Below are 25,813 nucleotides of genomic sequence, written 5' to 3'. Positions count from 1 at the left end.
CATTCAGGGATAAATTTGATTCCTCTTTAATATTCCGTGGTGGTCATCGACATTCAGGGATAAATTTGATTCCTCTTTAATATTCCGTGGTGGTCATCGACATTCAGGGATAAATTTGATTTTAGGAACAAGATTAAGCATTCAAGATATATGATACTCCTTACAAAAGTTACGACATGTCCAATGTTGTACACCAATCACTTTAATTATGTACAGGGTTATCCACAAAGGATGAAACTTCAGAGGCGATTGTACGGAATTTATACTGACTCGTTTTTATAAGATTGCCTGCATCTTATTTTAACTTTAGGATCGTCTTATTTACAAGATTGTAGGTCTCGTTTATTCTTGTGACATCTGCTTTTTTTCATACAAGGTGTACCTCATCATTTTAGATCGGCAATGGGTCTAAATTACGGTTTACGGGATTAACCAGAAAATTTAAGAAGTTTGAATCATTTTAAAAAATTGAATAACCCTAATTTAATAATGTTCTTGCAAAACTGCTAGGTTTTTCGAGTATTATGTGTTTAATTTGGCGTTAAGCTTGGAGATCATCTAATATAATATGGCACAGCGACGCTCTGTTACATGACAGTTGAGAGACAACATAAAGATTCTCTTTGATCTTTGAAATAAGTAAATATAATCCATTTGTGAACTTATTTTTACAAGCAAATATTTGGAATCTTTAGTCGCCAAAAAAAAACTACTCAAGAAATTTTCAAAATGTGTCCTGCATTTATTTTGCTTTTAAGATTTCTGAGATATGATTAACTTCGTTTATATTTAGAAAATTATTACTTTTATTTGGTAAATTGAACTCTAAACTAAATTCTATATCTCCGCGGTAATTTTTAAAGCATAGAAAAGGCAGACCACATTTTGAAAACACCAGGATTAGGGAAATTTTGAGGTCATTGTTTTAAGAATCAAAGTTGTCAAAGACTATCTTCAAGTCGTCTCTCAACTGTAAGTTTTCGTTTTCGTGTATATAATATTAAGCATATCAGCAGTTGATTTAATTGATTATTCTAGACATTTCTCCAAAATATGAAAAAAAAATTTAATTTTAAACATGATAATGTTTCCATAATTTTTTCAATTTTATATTTAATAATTTGTTCATTAAATAAAAGCATTATATTATTTGTGTTGAGTTTTTCACCAAACATTATTTCCTGCATTACCCAACTCCTCCAACCTGAAATATTATAAAGGGATTACTAACCAAATTCCATGTGATTCTTAAATCTTTAAAGGAGGTGTTGGCGTAGCTTCAAGTTTCCCTCCATTTGTAAAAATGGCATGTACAATTCACAACAGTGCCCTTTAAACATTTGACTGATTATGGACTTTCCCTTTTTCATACAAAAACGCGTGTAATTGATGAACACTTTGTTTTATATTTAAGGAATAAAATTTAGAAATTTTAGACATTCCATAGAAAAATATGGATTTTCAAGGATTATAAAGTAGTGTCAACTGTGTTCAGTTCATAATGTACGCTAGCGTAAACTCCGGTTTTATAGCAATTAAACACCTTTTTAGAGATAAACACACGTTGTCTACCCTCTACCCTGTCTACCCTCGTTGTTTAATTAAAGGGTAGAGTTAGAAATCGAGCATTCCTCTATTTGCGTAGAGACTATACTGTATACTGTATATAAACTACCTGATAATTATACTGTATACTGTATATAAACTACCTGATAAGTATACTGTATATAAACTACCTGATAATTATACTGTATACTGTATATAAACTACCTGATAACTATACTGTATACTGTATATAAACTACCTGATAATTATACTGTATACTGTATATAAACTACCTGATAACTATACTGTATACTGTATACTGTATACTGTATACTGTATATAAACTACCTGATAACTATACCGTATACTGTATATAAAGTATAAACTACCTGATAACTATACTGTATACTGTATACTGTATAAAAACTATCTGATAACTATACTGTATACTGTATACTGTATACTGTATATAAACTACCTGATAACTATACCGTATACTGTATATAAAGTATAAACTACCTGATAACCCAGGCCCAATTGCTTGATATTTCATCTCTAGGCGGAAGTTCCAAACTCAACCCTCCTCCTTCTTTGGCCTATATTTTAAAAATGTAGTTTTAATTATTAGATGTTCCCCAGTGTCCATTGCCCCCGGAATGGTACATGAAAAAGTGGACGCAATATTGAATTTTTTCACATCAAATTTTATTTATTTCCTCCCTAAATATTATTTATTTTTGAAGAGAGAGGAAAGGGGGTGATAATGAAAAAACAGTTTTTAAGAAGCTTAGCTGTCAAAAAAAAAATTATTATTTCTTTAAATATTAGTTGTTGATGTTAATCACATTATTCCCATATTCAGAATACAAAATTACAATAAAATTCAATTTTTTATCCTAACATTTTTGATTAAGCTTTGTGTTCCTACCTTCCAGCTGATTGTTGTATTGGAACCAAGAATACTAATCTTGGTATTTGCTGTAGGCTCAGGACTACCCAATTCAACCTTAATCAATAACAATAACAATAACAATAGCAACAACAATAACAATAACAATAACAATAACAATAACAATAGCAATAACAATAACAATAACAATAACAATAACAATAACAATAGCAATAACAATAACAATAACAATAACAATAACAAAAATAATGATAAGTAAATGCAGTAACCTGTCTGTCTAGAGGCCAATCCAGCAGTATACCGTATACAAGAGTTCCACTTTGCTTATCTACCCTAATTGTATACCAGACCTAAACAGAATATACTTGTATACCAGATCTAAACAATATATATACTAGACCTAAACATAATATACTGTATACCAGACCTAAACAAAATATACTGTATACCAGACCTGAACAGAATACACTGTATACCAGACATAAACAGAATATCCTTGTATACCAGATCTAAGCAGAACTCTTTTTTTATACCAGATCTAAACAATACACTGCATACCAGACCTAAGCAAAATATACTGTATACCAGACCTAAAATGAATATATTGTTTACCATACCTACACAGAATATACTGAATACCAGACCTAAACAGAATATACTGTATACCAGACCTTAGCTGAATATACTGAATACCAGACTTATACCGAGTATACTTTATACCTGACCTAAACAGAAAATACTTTTTACCAGACCTAAACAGAATACTTATATACCAGACCTAAACAGAATATACTGTTTACCAGACCTAAACAGAATATACTTGTATACCTGACGTAAACAAAATATACTGTTTACCAGACCACTTTCACAGAGAAACCACAAATGAAAAAAAACAGTTTAGAGAAACAAAAACATTGATATCTAATTTGAGCTCGCGACAAAGATTTCAAGGTTAATTACCGATGCAATCTTTGTATCGAGGTCACTGAAAATGACGCAATCAGCTCTTTTAAGAAAGAGTAATTATCAATAATAAACTCTTTTTTTAAATTATTTATTAATTTTACCTTGCTGTTAATTGTATCGTTCTGTACAGTCCAGGGAATAGAACTGTACACAGCCTCACCGTTCACCTTCAACCAGTCTCCCATTTGTCTGCAGTACAGTACATGATCGTTTATGAGATATAAGCAGTACAGTACATAATCGTAGAAATTAGATATGAAGCACAGTACAGTAGTCTCAGTGCAGTGCGATACATAATCGTACATATTAGATATCCATTACATTACATAATCGAACATACAGGGTTACCAACAAAAGATGATACCACCTTTTGGAAATGCCAGGACTAGGGCTATTTTGTTTTGTTGTTTCAAGAATTTTGCTTGTAAAATCGTTCAGATTTAGGCAATTTTCGTTTGATTTAATAAATGGAATTCTGCACAAATTCTCCATTCTCCAGCAATTTTGAAAGCTAAAAAAGACAGACCGCGTTTTTGAAGTTCAAGGACTAGAGGTATTTTTTTACTTCTGATTCAAAATTGTTACCTAAAAAATTAGGTTGACTTATGAAAGTTGAAAATTCTATCAGAGAAAAAAAACGATCTTCAAGTAGCATGTTTTTTTAGTGGAACACATGAATTATTATCCAGGGGTCTATGAATGAATACCCGTTTCAAGATTTAAAAACGACGATATCCTCCGCTTAAATAATCAGTTGTAGGTTTGAAGGGTACCTCTATAAATGGAGGGTCACTTGAAATTACAACAAGAGTCCATTTGGGTCATGTATGTGCATGTGCATTATAATATGTAAAAAAACCCAAGTGATATTCTATGCGGAGGATGTTTCCGTTCATGTGTTATATATTATTAGTGTGTTGAAACATGTGTTAATACTAGACAAATTGAATACACAGTTTCGGAAGGACGGGCATGGTGGACTAGGGTCAATTTGAAATCGGACCAGACCGACATCTTGTACTGGACTCAGTGACGCGCGGCAAGTACCTGCTGAGCCCTATCCTATGCCGGCTCGGTTTCAACTTTGATGGGGCGGCAAGATTTTTTACAGAACCCGGCCTACTACCTACCCTACTAGCTTAGTTTAGTGTTCTGAGTGAATCTTCTGGTTCATTAGTGCTTACTTTATAAAGGCTCCTCTAGTTTTGATTTTACAAACAAGTATTTTTTCGTTTATATATTAGAAATTCAAAACATGTTTGTTCTTCTCTATAGCTCTTGAATAAAAGAAGTAATTGCAGAATTAATATTTAATTTGAATTTAAGTACACATCTTGTGTTGTATCTGAATAATCTATGATTTCCAGTATACCAGGATTATTTTCTCTTTCCTTGTTATTTTTATTTTTAACCTAACTTAGCTTCAAAACAGGAGAAACAAAATAATTTATTTCCTATCCTGTCCTACAGTGGTTGGCGTTTTATATCAATACCATTTAAAATCTGATTTCCAGCAAGCTTTTTTCAAATTTCAAGTTTACAAGTAAACAAAGAGAAGCTGTTAATTGCCAGCTTCTCTTTGTTTCCATGCTGTTTGAAAGCTTGGTCGAAATTAAAAATTCAAATCGAAAGTTATCTTCGTTGTATTGAAATATACGACGACGGCTGTACTATAAGAGAAACAATATCAGAAAAAAATAGATATATAATTATAAATATTAATAATTTTAATAGAAAATAGTTTCTTATTAACTATAATTGATTTTGTAAGGTTGGACCGAATCTGCTTATATCGAATCCGAGTCGAAATGAAATTGATCGTAAACGCTGATTATTAGTGAATATTTATATTTTTGTACCTTAATCTTTCTTGGAAGATTGTATCTATAGATCCTTGACTGTTTGGTCCAACATTCATTAACAGGTTACCTCCACAACTTTATAAAATACATTAGTTTTTTTTTAGCTCTTTATTCTGAAGGACTATAGACGTTATGAAAAACGTGCCTGAATCCCAACGGTAACATTAAAAGCTTCATCTGATCAAAAATGTATGAGATTTTCATCATCTTCTTCAAATTTACTGCTTTAGAAACAATGGAGGAAATTATTACAATTAAAACCTTTTCGTTTTCAAGCTAAAATATATTGATACAGTGCTACCCATAAAGAATGAGACTTTAAAGACGATTGTACGAAATTTATACTCTCTGTAATCCTTATATTTATGATTCCCTGCAACTTTTAACTTATTTCTTTCTTTGCAAATTCATTACATACGCCATTAGAGACAGAATACATAATATAACCATAGGATTATCCATAGATAAATAAATAAACATAGATAGCTTATGTACGCAAAATCACCAAGAATTGTACAGTTCGCGAACTCATACTTCTAGGGGTCAAAGTGTACTTCAATGATAAGCGGGGTGGTTAGGTGTTCTAATGGTTTTCATAATAGAGTGTAAAATAACTCCGGGAATGGAACTATTTGAACAACAATATTTCACTGAGCAATATATCATATTGACGAGAACTGAAGAAGGACATGAAAAGGACTAAACTAACTTAAATTTCTCTCTACAGAGCTCATGTACACCACAAGTACTCAATGACATAAGAACAGCCAATGTTCACGACCGACCTAGTTAATCTATATAATAGGAATATCTTTAAAACATCTCTGTACATTTATATCTTTCAAGATGAGAAATGTCGTCTTATGCGCAATCTATCTTTATCTATGCAAGCAACTCTCCATTAAAAATTAGCATGCCTGACTCACAACGGTAACATTAAAAGCTTTATCTGATCGAAAACGTATCAGATTTTCATCATCTTCTTCAAATTTGCTGCCTCAGAAACAATGGAAGAAATTATTACGATTAAAACCTTTTCGTTTTCAAGCTAAAAATATATTGATACAGATCTACCCATAAAGAATGAGACTTCAAAGACGATTGTACGAAATTTATACTCTCTGTTTCCTTATATTTATGATTCCCTGCAACTTTTAACTTATTTCTTTCTTTGCAAATTCATTATATACGCCATTAGAGACAGAATACATAATAAAACCTTAGTATTGTCACATTTTAAGAGTTTCCGGTCGTCTTTACAGACTCGTCCTTAGTGGGTAACTCTGTATCTTCCACGTTTTATCAGATAAAGGTTTAAAGGTACCATTGTGAATCAGGCACCTGAAATTACAACCACGTCCTTAAAGAATTACAGTTTTCCAACTATAGCAATTCAGCGTTTATTTAAATTTTAACCTGCAGGTTTACCCACAAAGGATGGATCTTCAGAGACGAATCTACGAAATTAAAACTGTCTGTAAGCTTTTTCAAATCATCAAATAAGCATTTAAGGACTGTTTGTAAGGCAAAAGACTTATGTTAACCTTAAAGTTTTCATGTTTTAGAGTTTCCAATCTTCATGTTTGCAGAGTTTCAAATCTTCATGTTTTAAGAGTTTCAAATCTTCATATTTGAAGAGTTTCAAATCTTCATGTTTGAAGAGTTTCAAATCGTCTTTACAGTCTCATCCTTTGTGGGTAACCAGTAACAAATCACGAATGAACAATTTTACCCATATTACAAACACACTATAGACGGTCAAACCAACTGAACCATACACTTCTAGTGTGATTAATGTAAATGGACAGTTTTCAATAATTTTAAAATCTTAACTGGAAACCTCACAATTAAATTTTAAATCTTGTATATACAATATGAATTAAGACCTACACGTTTATATCTCTTCATCGTGTTATGTCATGGAAAAAAAATTTAAATCTTTCGAATTTCATAAATCTTTAGAATTTCATAAATCTTTAGAATTTCATAAATCTTTAGAATTTCATAAATCTTTAGAATTTCATAAATCTTTAGAATTGAATTTCATAAATCTTTAGAATTTCATAAATCTTTAGAATTTCATAAATCTTTAGAATTTCATAAATCTTTAGAATTTCATAAATCTTTAGAATTTCATAAATCTTTAGATCAAGGATATTTTTTTTTTGAGAAAACTCAGTTCCTTTGTATTTCTTTCAATGGAACCATCCCCTTTATTGAGATTAGTGTAAATGGACAGTTTTCAAAAACTTTGAAAAGGTGAAATATTATTTTTAAATCTTAAAAGGAAACCTCACAATTGAATTTTAACATCTACCTCGGTGGTAGGCGATTATATTAATATAAAGAAGACGACTTTTGATTTGAATTTAGATTTATATCTAGCTTTTAAACAGCATGAATACACAAAAGCACAGGAAAAAAAGAAGTTGTCAAAAAAAGCTTTTCTTTATTTACGTGTAAGCTTTTAATTATAAAAAAGCTTGTTAACAATTAAAACTAAAATATAAAGTCGTCTTTATTATCTTGATATAATTACCTACCTTTATATTAAGTTCTTTTCATAATTAATGGGAAAAAACTTTAAATCTTTAGAATTTCAATAATTTTTTTATCAAGGACATTTTTGCTAAAAAACTCATTTCTTCTTTGTATTCATTTTTATAAAGTTAATACCATAGTAGGCAATATATAGTCTAAATAAAAATATACATTGTATTTATTCCTAATAGTCATTGCCAGAGTTTCTGAAAATAAAATTATTAAATTTTCAATGAAATAATAGTTAATAAGTTGTCAGTCAGACATTTTTTATTAATCTCCTAGATTTGATTTTAAAAGATCCTTCTTNTGAAAAGAAGAATGATAAGATCAACAAGAATTAAACTACTTATTTTGATTATGCTCTTCCAGAGAAAAAAACTTCAACGAAGCCAAATCAGTCGTTCTTGGTCGTTCTTAAACACGTCTTCATATGCTTAAATCATCTTTCAAGCATTTCGAATGTATCATAACAATTAAATTTACTACCGTGCAAAGGCGCGACATTATCGCTATTTAATATAACGCAATTGTGTTGTGTACTATTGAGCACAATTCTGAGCGGTACAAAGATTAAAGTAAAAGCAGTTTTGGAATTTCGACTTTAAACCCCATTGTCTGAGATGTTAGATTAGTTTAAAGGGAGTGTTCGCGAAAAATGAAAGAGGTATAGACTATTTTCGAATTTGATCGCTACTAATTTTACTTCTCTTTGTTGCGACCATTAGAAGATAATGGTTCAACACGTCTAAGAACGTAGCGTCCATATATATTCACAGAGCTAGCTGCATTATTTGGTTTCAATTCGATATCAACCTTTCCCCCTTTTTTAGCGAACACTCTCTTTAATGATTTTTTATTTACCCGTTAATTCCTCCATTGTTAGAATATCTTCAAGGTTCATATTTCTTCTATATCCCCAACTTTTCCTAGGAGTAATTATAATGAAGCTGGCCTGTTGAAAATGATGATTTTGACAATAAAAATGTATACTAAAGGGACTGCAGTAAACATCATTTTGTGACCCTTCATGCATAGATGACAATGTCCGATTTACAACGGTACCCTTAAAAGCTTTGCCTGGTCAAGTATGAACTAGATATCAATGTTAATAATTTTGAAAACGGATTATTTCAATTGTTGTTTCATTATAAAAGTGAGTTGCGCATTTTTTTACTGCAAAAAAACAAATATATATACAAATTTTTTAAACCAAAAAAACGAAATTATCTTCCACATTATTGATCTGATAAAGGTTTGAAGGGTACTGCTGTGAATCGGGCATTGATATGGCAGGCCACTTTAAATATGCTTAATAAGTCCCTTTAAGATAAACGAACAAAATATAAATTAAAGAATTCAAGTTTTGAGAATACTCTGGAAAAGTGGTATTAACGGATAATCCTGGGATATAGTTAAACACAGTGTTTAAACAAATTGAAATGTAAAGAGCAGATGAAAACTGAACACAGGGTTTACCACAAATAATGAAACTTTAATAAAAACTTGAATTCTAAAAAAGTTTTTAAAAAAAATTAAATTAAATTTTCTATTTTAGATATAAAATTTTCCATGAAAATATTTATGTAAAAAATAAATGAACCATGAACAATTGAAGTGAGAGAAAAATCTAACATTTTGTCCGTAATACCTAAATTAAAGAAAGTATTTCGACACTAAAACATTTTATTCGAAGTTACGAACAACATTTTAGGAATATAGTCAAGGACTAAATAGTGCCGAAACCTTTGAACAACCTTTGGAATTATTAAATCTGTCAAGAGAGTATGGATTCACACCCTACTGCTAATGATTGGATGTCAAAGGCTACTGCAGTCAAGGACAATCCATTGCTACCTTTGCTGAATGTATTTATAAGTTTAATAAATGGATTTCTGAAAATGTTTGATTATTTGAGAGCTGACTAATTATCTACTTGTAAATGCACAATGAATGAATATTCAGTTATGATTACAATATGCATTATAGTTTGTTTCAACAAATACAGATCAGAACAAAATTATTAAAAATTAATTTTTCAATTAAATTTTCTTTTTTCTTTGTTTTTAGCTGGACCATACATTATTATTTTGTATTTTGTGTTTGAAAATGAATACAATAACTAAAATATGTGAGATATCTCTGACACTTTGTTCATAATTATGAACAAAAATGTTCGTTTATTTGAAACGATTTTTTAATTCGCTATTTAAAACAAAATGATAGTTGTTTCTATAACAATGTTGTAAGGTGCAGTTAGGTATTTCCACAAAGACATTTTTCCAATGGCGACTTTATTAGTGACAATTTCCCAGGTGGCAACGTCCCATGGGTTATGTTAGGCCTAGGATATCCAATCGGAATTCCGTTGCGCGGAATTGCGCGCTACTGTTCTCGTCTTACTCGGAAAAGCACAAAATTGCGAGGAAATTACAGGGCCCGCAATTGCTCGCAGGTTAAATCCATTTGCGTTGGAAACCTTAGTAGGCCTTCTGAGGCATCACAGGCTGCGGCTAGGACAGACTTGGGAAATACCATTGAAATTTTATTTTAGGAAAGTACCTAACAACTGTTGTAATAGCATTATGAATCGTTAACTATCTTATTTGCAAGAACTATCCATTAAAATAGGATTCATCAACCTGAAATACCTGTCAATTGTCATAGCATTCTCCCATTTATGTTTCTGTAGAACCCCTGGGTTGTATCTATCTGTGCAGGTGTAGAAATCACCATGCTTACAGAGAATATCTCGGCCCCACCTGACACAAAATAAACAAATAGAAAACTTGGAAACTTTATGTACATTTGCAGATTTATTAAATCTGTATTCGATATCCCGCATGGTAATTGTACCTAGTCAGGAGTTCAAGGGAACTTTAATTAGGGGACGAATAACTAAACTGAAAGATATGGAAAGTTTTTTTTATATATCCTTAAATTAAAAGTGCCCGCATGGTGGATATTGAGATCAAACGATCAGAGCTGAAAACTTAAGATTGTGATATCCTTAATCCCCATAGGTTTATTAATCTTGAGATTGAAAATAAAAGGAGAATAAGCATTATTCAATCGTGAGATTAGGAAAAAGAGTGGATCAAGCATTAATCCCGATATCCACCATTCAAAAGTTCCCAGCTCAGAGCTGTACACTTTAAAATGGGATATCCTTAATCCCGTTCGGTCAATTAATCCGGAGAATAATAATAAGCATTGATCTCTTTATCCACCATTCTTAAGTTTTCAGGTCAGGGATAATAATCCCAGGATCAAGCAGTTAGCCGTATCTTTTGTCGTCCGAAGGATTAAATTAAAATAAGCTAAACCAAAAACGAAGCACTAGTTTTTCAAATGTATAAGTTGTCACTGTAAATACATTAGATTTCTTGCACAAAATTTTTGAACTCTGGTCGAGAATTATTTGCTCTGCGTTGAGTAATTTAAAGATATTTTTATAATTACGTAATTACATGAAATCCGGCCGGGACAATAACGTGGGATTAGAAAAATAAATATTGTTGTCACTAGGTATTAAGTCAATGGAAGGATTAGAAAAGACTGATAATAGGTCTAATCTTTATTTTTTGATTGGTTGTGGTCCTGCTTCAAATCAGTAAATGTCATATAAAATTAAATTGTAATATTTTGGTTTTGTAGCAAAAATAATTATAACTAAAACTTACGTTCTTCTGGAGAAAAAATTAATAAAATTAATTTCTGAATTTCTGAAAATAAATCCATTGAATATTGATTTCTTATAACTAATTGAAAAACTGTTCACTGATAGAAATTAAAATATTAAAGGGACTGGACTGTCCGAGTTATTGAATATTTAAGGGTCTGTCCGTATTATTGAATATTTAAGGGTCTGTCCGTATTATTGAATATTTAAGGGACTGTCCGAGTTATTGAATATCTAAGGGACTGTCCGAGTTATTGAATATTTAAGGGACTGTCCGTATTATTGAATATTTAAGGGACTGTCCGTATTATTGAATATTTAAGAGATTGTCCGTATTATTGAATATTGAAGGGTCTGTCCGTGTTATTGAATATTTAAGGGACTGTCCGTGTTATTGAATATTTAAGGGACTGTCCGTGTTATTGAATATTTAAGGGACTGTCCGTGTTATTGAATATTTAAGGGACTGTCCGCGTTATTGAATATTTAAGGGACTGTCCGTGTTATTGAATATTTAAGGGATTGTCCGTATTATTGAATATTTAAGGGTCTGTCCGTATAATTAAATATTTAAGGGACTGTCCGTGTTATTGAATATTTATAAAGGGGCTGTCCGCGTTATTGAATAATGAAGGGACTGTTAAGGAAACATGAAGGGGGGTAAAGGCTGAAACCTAAGCATTTTAGAAGTTGATCGAAACATATAAGAGTTTTATCTGATGTTCCTGTCTCGAGAAATTTATATAAAACTGTGTCAAAGTTATACCAAACCATATATATATATATGAGATTTGGTATAATATTCCAAGTTTTAAACAAATCATATTTAGCATTTTTAAGAGATATAATGGATACTATAATTGAAACGTTGCAGTATCACATGACCAGAATTTTCACCAATGGCAGTGCAGTATCATAATATCATTGTCACGTGTCTCCTATATCACGTGACAATGATACTGCACTGCAATTGGTGGAAGTTCTGGTCCCGTGATACAGACATATCAATTGTACAATATACATTATACATATTATCAATTATATCGATTAAAAATTATTAAATTCAAATATTAATAGGAGGAAACCTTAGTTGCTCAGGCTCCTCTGGGATATCATAGTTTTCAGATTGGTTGCGTATTTGCTGAATCCGTTTAAAACTTAGATTCTTGTTTTGGTATAACTTTGACAAAGTTTTTTATCAATTTCTCGAGAAAGGAACATCAGATGATAGAACTCTATTTATTTATATTTTTTGACAAAATGCACTTGATATTAATACTTGTTTAAATATATATTTTATCTCGTATATTTTTCTTTACCTATCATTGGCTACAACAGTATCCTTGACTGGACTATCATTATAAAGCCAGGCAAGAAACTCTTTTGATCTCCAGTAGGTATCCAGAGCTTCCCATTCTCCATCCGACCAGAGAACCTGGATATATTGGAAATTCGCCTTACAACCTGAGCTGAAAACTTTAGAATGGGATATCCTTAATCCCGATCTGTTGACTTATCTGGAGATTAAATTCATGAGGAAAACAAGCCATATTTAATCTGGAGATTAAGAAAAAGAGTGGATTAAGCATTAATCCTGATATCCACCATTCTAAAGTTTTCAGCTCAGGATATATTGGATATACACTTTACAACCTGGATATATTGGATATACATCATACAACCTGGATATATTGGATATACATCATACAACCTGGATGCATTGGATATTCACCATACAACCTGGATATATTGGATATTCACCATACAACCTGGATATATTGGATATTCACCATACAACCTGGATATATTGGATATTCACCATACAAATATTGACATTATTTAATTGCAAATAAACTTTAAAGCAAATCATTTCTCAAAGTGGTCCCTATTTGCTGCCATGCAAAGAATTGGCCTTTTTCCAAGGTCCATCAAATCGCACATAGAATCCTGAGTTGCTGAAATCTTAGGTTGGATTTCAGAAAATCAGAGATTTACGAATATTCGACATATTTTGACACCAAACTAATGAACAATCAGAAACTTAAGCTTCTCCGTTTTAGATTAAAAGATAAATGCTGGAGCACAATAGCAAGTCATTTAAATCATTTTAAGTGTTTGGAAATTCTAACCCCCTTTTGCGGTCACCCTGCAGCTTCACATAGTAAATAGACAATTTGCATACAAATACGTTTACAAATTCTACCATTCAATTCAATTCATGAAGCTAAGGAGGTGTCCAAAAGCTTCTTGACCTATGGTGGGATATGCCATCACAATCCCTTCTAGCCTGACATAGTTTAACAAAAACCAAATTTGAATATATTATACATTTAATTAAATGCTGAAAGAGAGAATCTCCTCCCGATTAAATTTTGTTGAAGATTCATTGATGAATTCCAATAGATTTGTGTTATTCATAGATTTGAGATGTATAGATTTATATATTTTTAGGTTAGGTTATGTTCTGTTAGGTTATATGAATTGATCGTTTTCTACACAACTAAAATAAGATAAATGCATGATCACTGATACTTTAATTCAATTTTGATGGAATTTATCACACGTAATATTTTCCGTTGTAGGGTGATTAAGTGACTTTATCGCCCTACAACCAGGCAAAAAAGTAACTTTTTACCTTGCTTTCAAATTTCATACCTAATTTGTCTTATGGTAGGGTGATAAAGTTATTTAATCACCCTGAAACAGGGTGATTAAGTAACTTTACCGACCTGCTTTTAAACAATTTGAGTAAAACTGAATAAAACTATATATGTTATTGAAATGGGTATCAAAAAGTTTTTGCTGTGATTTTTAATTTTTCTAGTTTTTTTTCGATCAAAATAAAAGTATTTTAAACAAACATAGAAAAAAAATTATAATAACATAAATAAATAATAATCCCCCCCGCAGCCCATTAGAATCCAATTTTGCTGAAGTATAGAACTAACATATTGAAAAGAGATTAAGTTTTCAGATGAAGCTAGTCAATAAGAATCCTTAAACGCAAATTTATTTAAAAGAATTAGCATTGTGTATGAATAAATTGATTAAATATGTAGTTCTAGTGAAATAATATATTAAAAATATCAAATCTGATAAATCGTCTTTATGTGCAACAGTTGAGGTGCTTGGTTAATTCAGTAATAAAAAAGTAATCATTTTCTATTTGATTATTCGTTTTTAATAAATAACACTTGATGCTGTATTTAAAGGTTTTCGTTTAATAGAAAAATAATCCCGGCTCAGAGGCGTCTCTGGAGATTTCAAATAATTTATTCTCAGAAACTAGAATTTAATTAAAAATGAAAAATTTAATTTCCAAATCAAGATTTTTTATTTAAACCTAGCAATTATAAATTCAAAATTTAACCACTTAACAAGATAATAGTAAAATGAACTATTAACGATAGTGAAATATATTGAAATTTAGATTTTTCCGTGGATTTTAAAATCAAGTTTTTCGATCTTTTTTCAAATTAAACTTTCAGATAAAACTTTCATGGGTCGCGATCAAGAGCTAAAGTGATTAGCTTTCAGCCTATACCCCCTTTCATTTTTCCTTTACAGTCCCTTTAACAAGATAATAGTAAACTGGACTATTAACGATGGTGAAATATATTAAAATTTCGATTTTGCCGTGGATTTTAAAATCAAGTTTTTCGATTTTTTTCAAATTAAAATTATTTTTTAAAAATCTACAAACAAACTATTCTCACAGAAAAAGTAACATTTTAAAGAGAAAATATTTACAAGGCGTGCCTATTAGCATAATTTCAAGTGACTCTTGCCCTTCAATCAAAAATGACAATGCAGGATTTACCGTGCATTGTCCTTTACAATCTTTATGTGATCATCCATAAATTAGATGTCGAGAGTTTTAATTTAAAAGAACTGATTAAATTCTCAATTGTGGTTCTTTACAAAAGTGACTGCTTAAGTCCATTTAAGAAAGACGCAAAGTGCTCAAACAACTTTTTTTTTATAAAGTTATTACTGACTTGAGATTTATCAAGTTATTACTAACCTGGAGTTTATAAAGTTATTAATAACCTAAGGTTTATAAAGTTATTACTGACCTGAGGTTTATAAAGTTATTTCTGACCTGATGTTTATAAAGCTATTACTAACCTGAGGTGTAAAAAGTTATTACTAACCTGAGGTTTATAAAGTTATTAATGACCTGAGGTTTACAAAGTTATTACTAACCTGAGTTTTTTCTTCCAAAAATTTTTGCTAATAAAAACATATTTTTTTATTTGCTGTATCGGACATAAAGATTCCTGTTAAAATTTATTGCAATTTCCTGAGAACATGATTATTATTCTATATGTCCAATCCAAGTAAAAAAGAGAAAACGTCTCCACCTGTAAATATAGAGGATTAAACCATTCGAAGAGAGAATGATAAAGACCAAACTCTACTCTTCCATCAGCTCTAAACGCATCAGCAAGCTCACCAATAACATCACGTTTAGGTCCTATATCCTTAATATATAGTCCTATATCTTCTTCTTCTATATGATAAAACTAGACATTCGTATATATGTTCCCTCTAGCCGGACAAGCGGCTGAACCGACTGGGCTGACATTTTTTTTCGAGGGAACCCAGGGGAATTTCGGGGATAACAAAGGCTGAAAAAATCCAAAAAAAAATGTTTTCAACATCTTAAAGTTGTTTTTTTAATTCTACGGGTAACGCCGGACACTTCAGCTTTAAAATAGTTTTATCTTCAAGAATTATAATCTTTAAAACAAATAATAATCGCAGGAAGATTTTTTCGAGGTGGCTCGGACGAGAAAATTAGAAGAATGTGGCTCGGACGAGAAATTGTTGTGGCTGGCCTACTTCTCCGGGGGTAACAAAGGTTACTAAAAAGTCGTTTTTTTTAAATTTTACGGCCAACGCCAGGCACTCTAATATAAAGGATTCATCAGGATTAGTCCTATAATATTAATATATAGGATTCATCAGGAATAAGATAGGTTTGTTTAATATGGAGGTTGGATTAAAGAGGATGGAGGTAGGATTGATCAGGATGAAGGTAGGATTGATCAGGATGGAGGTAGGATTGATCAGGATCGAGGTTAGATTGATCAGGATCGAGGTTAGATTGATCAGGATGGCGGTAGGATTGATCAGGATGTAAGTAGAATTGACCAGAATGGAGGTAAGATTGATCAGGATGGAGGTAGGATTGATCAGGATGTAAGTAGAATGGACCAGAATGGAGGTAAGATTGATCAGGATGGAGGTAGGAATGATCAGGATGTAGGTAGAATTGATCAGGATGGAAGTAGAATTGATTAGGATGAAGGTAGGATTGATTAGTATGGAGGTAGGTTTGATCGGGATGTAGGTAGAATTGATCAGCATGGAAGCAGGATTGACCAGGAAGGAGGTAAGATTGATCAGGATCGAGGTAAGATTGGTTAGGATGGAGGTAGGATTGACCAGGATGGAGGTAAGATTGATCAGGATGGAGGTAGGCTTGATCAGGATCGAGGTAAGATTGGTTAGGATGGAGGTAGAATTGATCAGATAAGATCTAAAGAGAAAAACCTACTCTGGAATTCCAGCCAAAATTTCTGGAGCTCGGCCAATTAGAGAACCCATCATGATGTTTACTAGTTAGTACATAGTACTTTGCTCCTAGTAATATAAACAGTTAGTGAACTATGATGTTTACTAGTTAGTACATAGTACTTTGCTCCTAGTAATATAAACAGTTAATGAACTATGATGTTTACTAGTTAGTACATAGTACTTTGTTCCTAGTAATATAAACAGTTAGTGAACTATGATGTTTACTAGTTAGTACATAGTATTTTGCTCCTAGTAATATAAACAGTTTGTGAACTATGATGTTTACTAGTTAGTACATAGTACTTTGATCCTAGTAATATAAACAGTTAGTGAACTATGATGTTTATTAGTGTAATTGAAACTAAGTTTAAGTTATGAGTTTAATATTAAAAGTTTCCGCCCCTGACCTGAACTAGCGACAATGTCTGCCCACTCTGTTGCATTAAAGAACTCTGCACGGAGTTGGGAACCAAACTCCTGGTATTTAAAATCTAAACAAACAAATCGATATCTCATTAAGATAAAAAAATGTAAAGCAATTTTTAGACTATATTTAATTAGCCATAAAGTACTTTTTCATGTACTTTACAGTTTACAGAGTAAATGTACCTGGTGTAAAGTACTTGTTCATGTACTTTAAGTTTACAGAGTACATGTACCTGGTGGAAAGTACTTTTTAAAGGACTGTACAGTTTACAGAGTTCATGTATCTAGTGAATAGTACTTGTTCATGTTCAGTTTACAGAGTACATTTATCTGCCGTTATATTACTTGTACATGTACTGTACCGTTTAAAGAGTACATGTACCTGATTGATATTTGCAAAGTAATGTATCTGATAGAAAGTACTTGTTCATGTACTGTACAGTTTACAGATTACATTTTCCTGGTGGATAGTACTTGTTCATGTACTGTACAGTTTACAGATTACGTTTACCTGGTGGATAGTACTTGTTCATGTACTGTTCAGTTTAAAGATTACATTTACCTGGTGGATAGTACTTGTTCATTTACTGTACAGTTTACAGATTACGTTTACCTGGTGGATAGTACTTGTTCATGCACTGTAACAGTTTACAGATTACGTTTACCTGGTGGATAGTACTTGTTCATGTACTGTACAATTTAGAGATTACGTTTACCTGGTGGATAGTACTTGTTCATGTACTGTACAATTTACAGATTACGTTTACCTGGTGGATAGTACTTGTTCATGTACTGTACAGTTTACAGATTACGTTTACCTGGTGGATAGTACTTGTTCATGTACTACAGTTTACAGATTACGTTTACCTGGTGGATAGTACTTGTTCATGTACTGATTACGTTTACCTGGTGGATAGTACTTGTTCATGTACTGTACAGTTTACAGATTACGTTTACCTGGTGGATAGTACTTGTTCATGTACTGTACAATTTACAGGGTACATTTACCTGTGGATAGTACTTGTTCATGTACTGTACTGTTTACAGAGTACATTTACCAGGTGGATAGTACTTGTTCATGTACTGTAAAGTTTACAGAGTACATTTACCTGGTGGATAGTATTTGTTCATGTACTAAAAGTTTACAGAGTACATTTACCTGGTGGATAGTACTTGTTCATGTACTGTACAGTTTACAGAGTACATTTACCTGGTGGATAGTACTTGTTCATGTACTGTAAAGTTTACAGAGTACATTTACCTGGTGGATAGTACTTGTTCATGTACTTTACAGTTTACAGAGTACATTTACCTGGTAGATAGTACTTGTTCATGTACTGTAAAGTTTACAAAGTACATTTACCTGGTGGATAGTACTTGTTCATGTACTAAAAGTTTACAGAGTATATTTACCTGGTGGATAGTACTTGTTCATGTACTGTACAGTTTACAGAGTACATTTACCTGGTGGATAGTACTTGTTCATGTACTGTACAACAGACTGGTCTCCCGCATTATTTGGATCATTTCTAGCAAAAAGTGTATAATTAAGAAAGTTGAACTAAGTAATTAACATTAGATTACGATATAGAGACAGTTTAACAACAAAGTTTATAAAATATTGAATATATACATATGTGGCGAAAGATAATCGATGGTTGTAATATCTGAATGATTTGTTTGAAATTAAATTGAACTTTTTACGGTCTAAGTCGTATGTTGCAATTTTCTCAATTTGTATGGACGCTAAGTTATTCGGTATGAGACGTCTTTAACAATTTTCTCCTTATTGATGCAACAGATAGAAGTAAGATTAGTAGCGATCAAAAGCGCTTTTTTATCGCATTAAGCCTTTACCCCCTTTCATTTTTCGCGAACACTCCCTTTAAACATAACATATGTACAGGGTAACCCACACAAGAAGCGACTTTGATGAACTTGATCTTATATGATTAACACATCTTTTGATAATACCACAATTACGGAATTAATCAGCTGAAAGACTGAAGATAAAAGGTATTTATGGTAATTACATTTTTAATTGCAAATTATACGCAAAAACTTCCTAAAAAATAATTGGCGATTTAAACGATTTAGGGGCAACATACAAAAAACGCTGAGACAATTATCGAACGATATAATGATTATGATATAAGACCGGAAGTGGGATGTAGATTTGTAATCTGATTTAAGCGCTGCAACTAGGACATTGTAGGAGCAGCGCGTTTGCGGCTGGGGGGGGGGGGGTTAGCTCACCGGAACTTGACTATATTTTTCTTTTCGAACAGAGCAAATTGTCATCTAAAATAACATGAAGATTACCTTTTCCATTGAAACCAAAACCACTCGCTAGCTACTCCAGGGACACTATACGGACCCCAGTGCATAAATACACCGATCTAAATAAATATATTTAAACATCTTGATAATGAAATTATTAAAAATACGTGCAATAAACATTTTATATAAAATACTGGTTTTGACGTCCGCCTTAATGAATACAGAATAGATCATTAAACCCATAGACACTGAACCTCTATAGCTATACTCTGTAATCCTAGCCGACTTTGGATCTTTTGTGTAGAGTATCTTTAGCCTTGAACGATTGATTTTGATATCCATTTTGAACTCTGAATTTGAGAATAGTTGGTTGATTCCTCTATTAAAGTTATCTCTGCATGGTATAAAAACATCAGGGGATATAAAATAAGAATGGAGATCAATGCTTGATCCCTGAGATTCAGAACACAAAACTTCTGACTTCTAAGGTTGGAACTCTTGTATAGTAGATATCAATATCTTTTGTTAATCTGCAGATTAATTTAATCTATTTTTCGATATCCAGTGGTAATCTAATCCTGCAGAACTAACTGAAATGAAGAAATCAAGGTTTGTTCATCATCAGATTAAAAGAGCATGGATATCAAGATCAACCGACCTGGATTCTGGGTATAAAACACATAAATTCCAGCTCTGGCGGGATTTCTCTGCTTCAAAAGGTATTTTTTAATCTCCGAATTGCAGGGAATAAAATCCGCAAATAATTCAAACCAATCCTAATTAGGCGAAATATGTGAAAAATTTAGATCATTGCACAATTCAGTTTATACCTTTGCTTCGTCATACCAGGATGGCAGGGGCCGAGTGTCTAAAATGGATAAATTAAATTGGAAGTAACATATATACTAGGGTTACCCATAAAGAAATTTCGTGCAATTGTTTCTGAAATCCTGCAGGCTGAATGTAATGAATACTGTAAATAATTATTTAAGGGTTATTTTATTGTTCAAAAATTAGTTTCCGGTTTTTAGTATTCAGACCTGCAGAAGCAATATATACAAAAGTCTTTAAAATTTTTGCTGCGTCACATTAAAAGCTTAAATAAATATCAAGTTCATATTAAAATAGAAACGTATTGATAATATGTGATGCCTCTATTTATTAGAAAGAACACAATGATCAATTGAATTAACGTTATCCGTTATGGATCAGCTCTAGTTTCTGAAATTAACATTACAAATATATATATATATTATATATAAATATATTTTTTAAATAAACAAACCTAAACTTTCCCAGGTCGGCTGATAGCGGCTCTCCACCAAACAACAACAAACAAACAGAAGCAGTACAGTAAAACCAGTTCCAAGAACTGTAAATAAACATCTTTATAACAAGTGGGACCACAAATCTTTCCTCAACATGTTTTGGCCAGCTCGGTTCAGCTGTTTTACTTTTATTGGATACAGATAAATAGACATTATAACACTCAGACAAGGCAAATATATTTTCTTCTATCTACTTCTATGTATACTAAGCTTTTAGGGCGCTTCGCACCCATCTTCTATTTTAACTTTTAATTGTGGCTTTATCTGTGAGCAACTTCTCTTTGTACAGTACAAGGCTTTTATGGCGCTTCGCGCCCATCTTCTATTTCAACTTTTAATTGTGGCTTATCTGCGAGCATCTTTTCATTGTACAGTATAAAACAAAAACAAAATTTTCAAAATTTTACAAAAATAAAAAACTTTTAAACACAATTTTTAAAATTTTGATCATTCATAAACCTTCCCTGGGGTCACGTGAGTTCCCACACGAAATTTGGGCCCGATCGGTTCAGCCGTTTTGACGTTTATTGGATACAAACAAACAGACAAACACCCACTCAGAAAAGCTAAATTTATATATAGATAAAGTTGTAATCTCTGTTTGTCTGTCTGTTCGTTTGTCCTATTATAACTCATGAACCCATAGAGAATGGAATATATAGAGAGGAGTTAAAAGAATCTCTCGGTATGAATTTTTTTAGTCCCTTTAAGCCTGAAACGGAGTTCAAAGTGTACAAATCATGTACATGTTTACAAATTATATGCAGTAGAGTACATTAATACAGTACGTTCCCTAGACTATCCATTTCAATTTCTTAAACTGTTAAATAAACTTTATTTTGAATTAGGTGAATAAAAACATCATTTGATTTATAGTTATAACGGAAAATCTTCATTTGTAAAGTGAAAGGCATAGAGTCTATATGAAATGATAATTGGTCAAATAATTTTAGATTTTCTATAAAATGATATTCCAGGGCTTAACAGGTTATATAGCATAAATATGTAAAGTACACCTGCAGTATGGAAACAGTACAACAAAATGGCCGTTTTACACTTTTTTCCAGTAAATTCCTCTCTATATATTCTATTCTCTATGCATGAACCCCAAGACATATATTTGTCTCAAATTTTGATTGGGGAACTTGGGAATTACCGAAAATTAAGTTTCCCTGTAAAATCGTTCATGTGCTGGTAAACGGCGGGAGTAACTTTTTGTAACCTTGTCAGCGCTGGGTTCCCAAACTAGTATAATATAAAGTATTAATCTCTGTTTGTTTGTTTGGATGTCAGAGCATAACTCATAAACCCCTGGACTCATTTGCATAAAATATTGATTTGGGAACTTGGTAGAACCATGGGAATGTTCTAAGTTTTTAACCAAAGAGAATAGAATATATATTAGAGTGGAATTTAGACAATCCCTCGGTATGATTTTTTTCAGTCCCTTTCAGCCTGAAAGGGAGTTCAAAGTGTACAAATCATCTAAATGTTCACAAATTATATGCAGTAGAGTAGATTAATACAGTATGTTCCTAGACTATCCATTTCAATTTCGAATGTTTAAAAGCTACTAAATAATCTTTATAAAATGAATTAGGTGAAGAAAAAACATCATTTGATTTATAGTTATAACGGAAAATCATGGTTTGTAAAGTGAAAGGCATAGAGTCTATGTAAAATGATCATTGGTCAATTATGAAACCAGCCTATTTCATAATTTGGTTTTCTTTTAATATTAATTTTAGATTTTCTATAACATGATGTTCCAGGGCCCAAAAGGTTATATAGCACAAATATGTGAAGTACATACTGCATTATGGAAACAGTACAACAAAATGGCTGTTTTACACTTTTTTCTAGTAAATTCCACTCTAATATATATTCTATTCTCTTTGGTTTTAAAATTCTAAGTTGAGTTGTGTAACTTTTACAGAGAACATTTTCCGGCAAAGTTGGTTTCTGGTTCTTTTATCTTATAGTGTAGACGCTAGCTATATATACACAGCTATAATTATATATATATAAACCATATATCTCATTTATTCAATTATTGCTTTATTAGGTTTTAATTTGTACACAGTTATATAGTTACCATAAACACACCATCTACTCACACACAAACATACACACCAAACATGTATTATTAAGATTAAAGGGACTGACGTTGATATTTCAAGTGTTCCTCTATTAAAATGAAAAGAAAGAAAGGCATATGTCCGATTCATAACACTTGGTCCATGGATATATTATTCATTATTGACCAACACTTTTAAGGCCACTGATGGTAATCCGACATGCCACTCTATCAATGAAGGGTAACATAAAATAACGTGTACAGTCCCTTTATTAACCTGCATGATATATATGTACAAAATACGAAAATACAAAAATAATATATTTGAAAGAATAGATGGAAATATTCTAAACTAGTTTGGGAACCCAGCATTGCCTAGAAGCTAAGCTTTCTCAACGACAGTCGACTCACTCATCTTATAATTCATTTCCTTCCCGTGGTTCTACCGAGTTCCCCAATCACAGAGGCAAATCGGTCAAGGGGTTCATTGGTTATCATCTCTTAAACAAACAGACAAACAGAGATTACTACTTTACATATATAGATACATGCATGATGATGATTAGGGGAAAAAATTTAAAGGAGAATAATTTTTTGTATTTATCCGATATTCTTATTCTTTCTAGTCACACAATAACATATATATCAACAGCTGACATTTATTGCATGTTTAAATAGTTCTGATGGTTATAAATATCGTATATAAGTATCAATAGTACAAACCTAAAATAAAAAGAATTAAGGGAAAAATATTAACCATAATTGGTTAATTGCATGGTATATATGGTATATATGGTATATATGGTATATATGGTATATATGGCCTATTTTAAAAATTTTTTTTCTTTGTTGCTGTTATATTATCATATATATATTTACTTTTTTCATGTATATAAATATTACATAGATTCAGACTGTTATAAAAATTTTCATCTTGTTTCTAGATTCAGTATTTAAATTCCTTACAATTTTTGCGTTAGGGCTTGCAACCATTAGATTTTTAAAGATTTTTGGATCAATCGTCCAAACAGCTGAAAATGTTTGGCCTATATTGTGTTGTGGTGCCTGAAACATGACTACTATACTGAATTAAAAATTATGGCTCCAAAAAATGTCAGTATTAAAACAAATTGAGAATCCGCCAAAAACCTAACTTTTTTATCATAAAGAGAGAACATTTTTATGGGTTATTAGGGGGCAAGGGGCCTCTATTTGTGGATACGAATTTTACCACGCACCTCTGCCCCTTTAGTAAAAGTAAATTTAACCTATATGAAGCATAAAGTCTGACCGCGTCAACCTTGTTGCACCGGCTAGTCCTGTTCAATGTTCATAGAGCTAGGTACAGTACAAACTGGGACCGGAAAGGTTGACACCGCTCGGTAATTCAAATGATCTACGGCTGAAGGGGCCTCTACATGCATACAATATTAAAAGAATGGGGCACGCAATTTCTAGGGTTTACAAGGTGCCAGGCAACTAAGGGCCTCTAGTTGTATATATCTAGGTGTACAATTATAAGTTCTATATTAAGTTAGATCAATTATACCAATTATCTACACACTGTCCAATACAACTTTTACACTGTCACAACTTTTGCTTTGACGATAAAGACTTTTTTCTTATTTCATACAGTGATTTCTAGAAAAAACTGATCTTATTTCATACAGTGATCGCTAGAGTAAACTGATCTTATTTCATACATTGATCGCTAGAATAAACTGATCTTATTGCGTACAGTGATCGCTAGAGTAAACTGATCTTATTTCATACAGTGATCGCTAGAGTAAACTGATCTTATTTCATACAGTGTTTCCTAGAATAAACTGATATTATTTCATACAGTGATCGCTAGAATAAACTGATCTTATTTCATACAGTGATCGCTAGAATAAACTGATCTTATTTCATACATAGAATAAACTGATCTTATTTCATACATTGATCGATAGAATAAACTGATCTTATTTCATACAGTGATCGCTAGAATAAACTGATCTTATTTCATACATTGATCGATAGAATAAACTGATCTTATTTCATACAGTGATCGCTAGAATAAACTGATCTTATTGCATACAGTGATCGCTAGAATAAACTGATCTTATTTCATACAGTGATAGCTGGAATAAACTGATCTTATTTCATACAGTGATTGCTAGAATAAACTGATCTTATTTCATGCAGTGATTTCTAGAATAAACTGACATAGAAAAGTCTTAAAAGTGTAAAAAGATTTCTGTTGTGAATCCTTGATAGCACTTTATCATGATGCTTATTAGTAGTTAAAATTTGTATTTTTAAATACCTGGTTTTTTGGTTCCAGTTTTTAACATTTTTGTAGTGTATATTGCACTGTTATTTTAGTACTGTGCACAGCTGTGGGTCTAAATAAACATGTACTTTTGCGTCACAAAGAATCTTTACATTTACATCTTTATATTTCTTAAATCTTTCCTGCCCTCCATATCCCATTAATATTGACAAAAATACTTTTATTTTTGAGATATTTTTCAATGTTTAGGTTGAAAATCAATCATACTTTTACTTTTACAAAATTTACTGAAGCGCTGGCTATTCCTATCTACTATTTGATATTACTGAGATCAGTTA

The 25,813-nt window shown here is 31.7% G+C and overlaps 1 protein-coding gene across 1 annotated transcript; it reads right to left on the bottom strand.

Annotated features, from left to right (window-relative positions):
* Positions 1-1,093: 1,093 nt before the first annotated feature.
* On the bottom strand, positions 1,094-25,813 carry LOC111713492 (alpha-L-fucosidase). The gene is made up of 20 exons (XM_023488359.1): positions 25,743-25,813; positions 25,509-25,587; positions 21,081-21,167; positions 20,626-20,663; positions 19,838-19,914; positions 18,980-19,044; positions 17,497-17,580; positions 17,070-17,155; positions 15,804-15,990; positions 15,661-15,671; positions 12,826-12,941; positions 10,476-10,586; positions 8,689-8,753; positions 8,009-8,030; positions 5,281-5,358; positions 3,523-3,610; positions 2,725-2,805; positions 2,474-2,551; positions 2,065-2,141; positions 1,094-1,204 (listed from the first exon to the last, which is right to left on the bottom strand). The coding sequence occupies exons 2-20, from the start codon at positions 25,534-25,536 to the stop codon at positions 1,165-1,167; spliced, it is 1,419 nt and encodes a 472-aa protein (XP_023344127.1). The 5' UTR covers positions 25,537-25,587; positions 25,743-25,813; the 3' UTR covers positions 1,094-1,164.

Source organism: Eurytemora carolleeae, unplaced genomic scaffold, assembly GCF_000591075.1.
Source record: "Eurytemora carolleeae unplaced genomic scaffold, Eaff_2.0 scaffold1428, whole genome shotgun sequence".
NCBI lineage: Eukaryota > Metazoa > Arthropoda > Copepoda > Calanoida > Temoridae > Eurytemora > Eurytemora carolleeae.
The sequence above is the reverse complement of the archived record's forward strand: the minus strand, read 5'-3'. Positions and strand labels throughout refer to the sequence as shown.

Bases quoted from the DNA above. Each gene is read 5' to 3' on its own strand.
- LOC111713492 (XM_023488359.1), bottom strand. From the start codon at position 25,536: ATGTTAAAAACTGGAACCAAAAAACCAG. The intron at 10,587-12,825 runs GTAAAGAAAAAT...ATTTTGTGTCAG, and splicing joins ACTGTTGTAGCCAATGATAG to GTGGGGCCGAGATATTCTCT. The intron at 2,142-2,473 runs GTAGGAACACAA...TTTAAAATATAG, and splicing joins ATACAACAATCAGCTGGAAG to GCCAAAGAAGGAGGAGGGTT.